The following is a 1,371-nucleotide window of genomic DNA, read 5'->3' as shown; positions in this document are numbered from 1 at the left end:
AGGACAATAATATAATAGATCTCAGAGAGCCAGGAGAGAGGGAGGTCCTTAATTTAGACTTGAACAAGTAGGGCAAATTTGTACCTTCCTCAGAGCTGTAATTCAAGCATGCTTGCCTTAGCACAGTTTTGAAGACTTGAGGCACTGCTAGAAAGTGGTTAAGTCCACAGAAATTGTTGGAGGAATGTTCCTTGAACACAGGGTGTACATTCAAGGAGTCTTGCCTGACTTCAGAATAATTATTGTTCTGTGATTCACTTGAATGTTCTTGACTTGCTACTATTTACCTTAACCAACTGCAGTGCTGTGTGCCATAGTTTTTCCTCAGTTCATCATTCTGCAAAACTGTATTTTTCTGTTATGTGATCTGTTGCTTTTTCTTTCATCTAATTTGCTTTATTTTATGCTTTGATCAAGTATTTCCACAACTCTACTTCCATATGCTGCGGCAGAGAAGAAAGGTGCTTCATGGAGAAGTGATTGTGGAAAAGGATGATTGAATCAAGCTGTATAACTATGGTGCTTTTAGTAGAAAAAAGGAGGGTAAAAAACCAAAACTTCCTATGAGTTTTCTGAGTCCAAGTTTTAAAACATGGAACAAGAATAAACAACTGTGCATAAAATAGCATGGACTGTATTATTTTTACAGTTAATGTATCTTCAGACTTCCTTTTCATCCTTGGTTTCACTTTGATTTTTAATTGTTCATGTCTTCAGACAAAGTATTTTCTCATATTCAAAAGTTTGACAAGTAGCTTTAGGAATTGCAATAGTTGGCTACTGTACTTTCTATTCTCAAAGGACAGTTTTGACCTGTAGTCATCATCAAGAACAGAGGGAGAGTTGATAAGTTGCACTGAAATTGTGTCTTCTGGAAAACCGAGCAAAAATTAGGTAATGACTTAAATGTTATTTAAGCTATGTATTAAATAGTTCCTTTCCAGTTGTAAGTACTGTTAGCATCTCGTTCCACATACTTGTAATTGCAGGATCACACTGGAGAATTCCAGAATGACTTTTGAAAGGAGCTGCATTCTTAATTGTCAGTGCAAATTTAGATCTTTCTGTATTTTAATTTGTCATTTTAAAAATATGTAGAATAATAGATATATTAACTGGTTAAAAGTTTGTGTTGAGGACTAGATTTGATGTACCTCCCTTTAGCTCTGGTCAGTGGCTGGAATGGGTCTCATTTGCAGAGGAAGGCTTAATGTCAGCATGTTTCCTATTCTACCTTTAATTATATTTGCAGGAAAAATATGGTACTGCATTTTTAGACTATATTTAACTTCTTACAGAGATACTTAATTTCTTATGAATGGATAAGTGGAATAAAATATATTTTAAATAGTGTCTTAAAATATAAATTGT

At 34.3% G+C, this 1,371-nt stretch overlaps 1 protein-coding gene across 2 annotated transcripts in view; it reads left to right on the top strand.

Moving 5' to 3' along the window:
* Positions 1-622, top strand: part of PTPLA (protein tyrosine phosphatase-like (proline instead of catalytic arginine), member A) — an 8,678-nt gene extending 8,056 nt beyond the window's left edge. Inside the window, exon 6 of one of the 2 annotated variants that reach the window (XM_010001208.1) lies at positions 418-622. In XM_010001208.1, the coding sequence (XP_009999510.1) occupies positions 418-500 (83 nt within the window). In that variant the 3' untranslated portion in view covers positions 501-622. The remainder of the gene's footprint in view (positions 1-417) is intronic. The other variant, XM_010001200.1, reaches the window with a different exon arrangement.
* The last annotated feature ends 749 nt before the right edge of the window (positions 623-1,371 follow it).

The sequence above is a fragment of the Chaetura pelagica genome, unplaced genomic scaffold (genome assembly GCF_000747805.2).
Source record: "Chaetura pelagica isolate M959 unplaced genomic scaffold, ChaPel_1.0 scaffold841, whole genome shotgun sequence".
Lineage (NCBI taxonomy): Eukaryota > Metazoa > Chordata > Aves > Apodiformes > Apodidae > Chaetura > Chaetura pelagica.
Note: the sequence above shows the minus strand (reverse complement) of the source record. Positions and strands in the feature narration are given on the sequence as shown.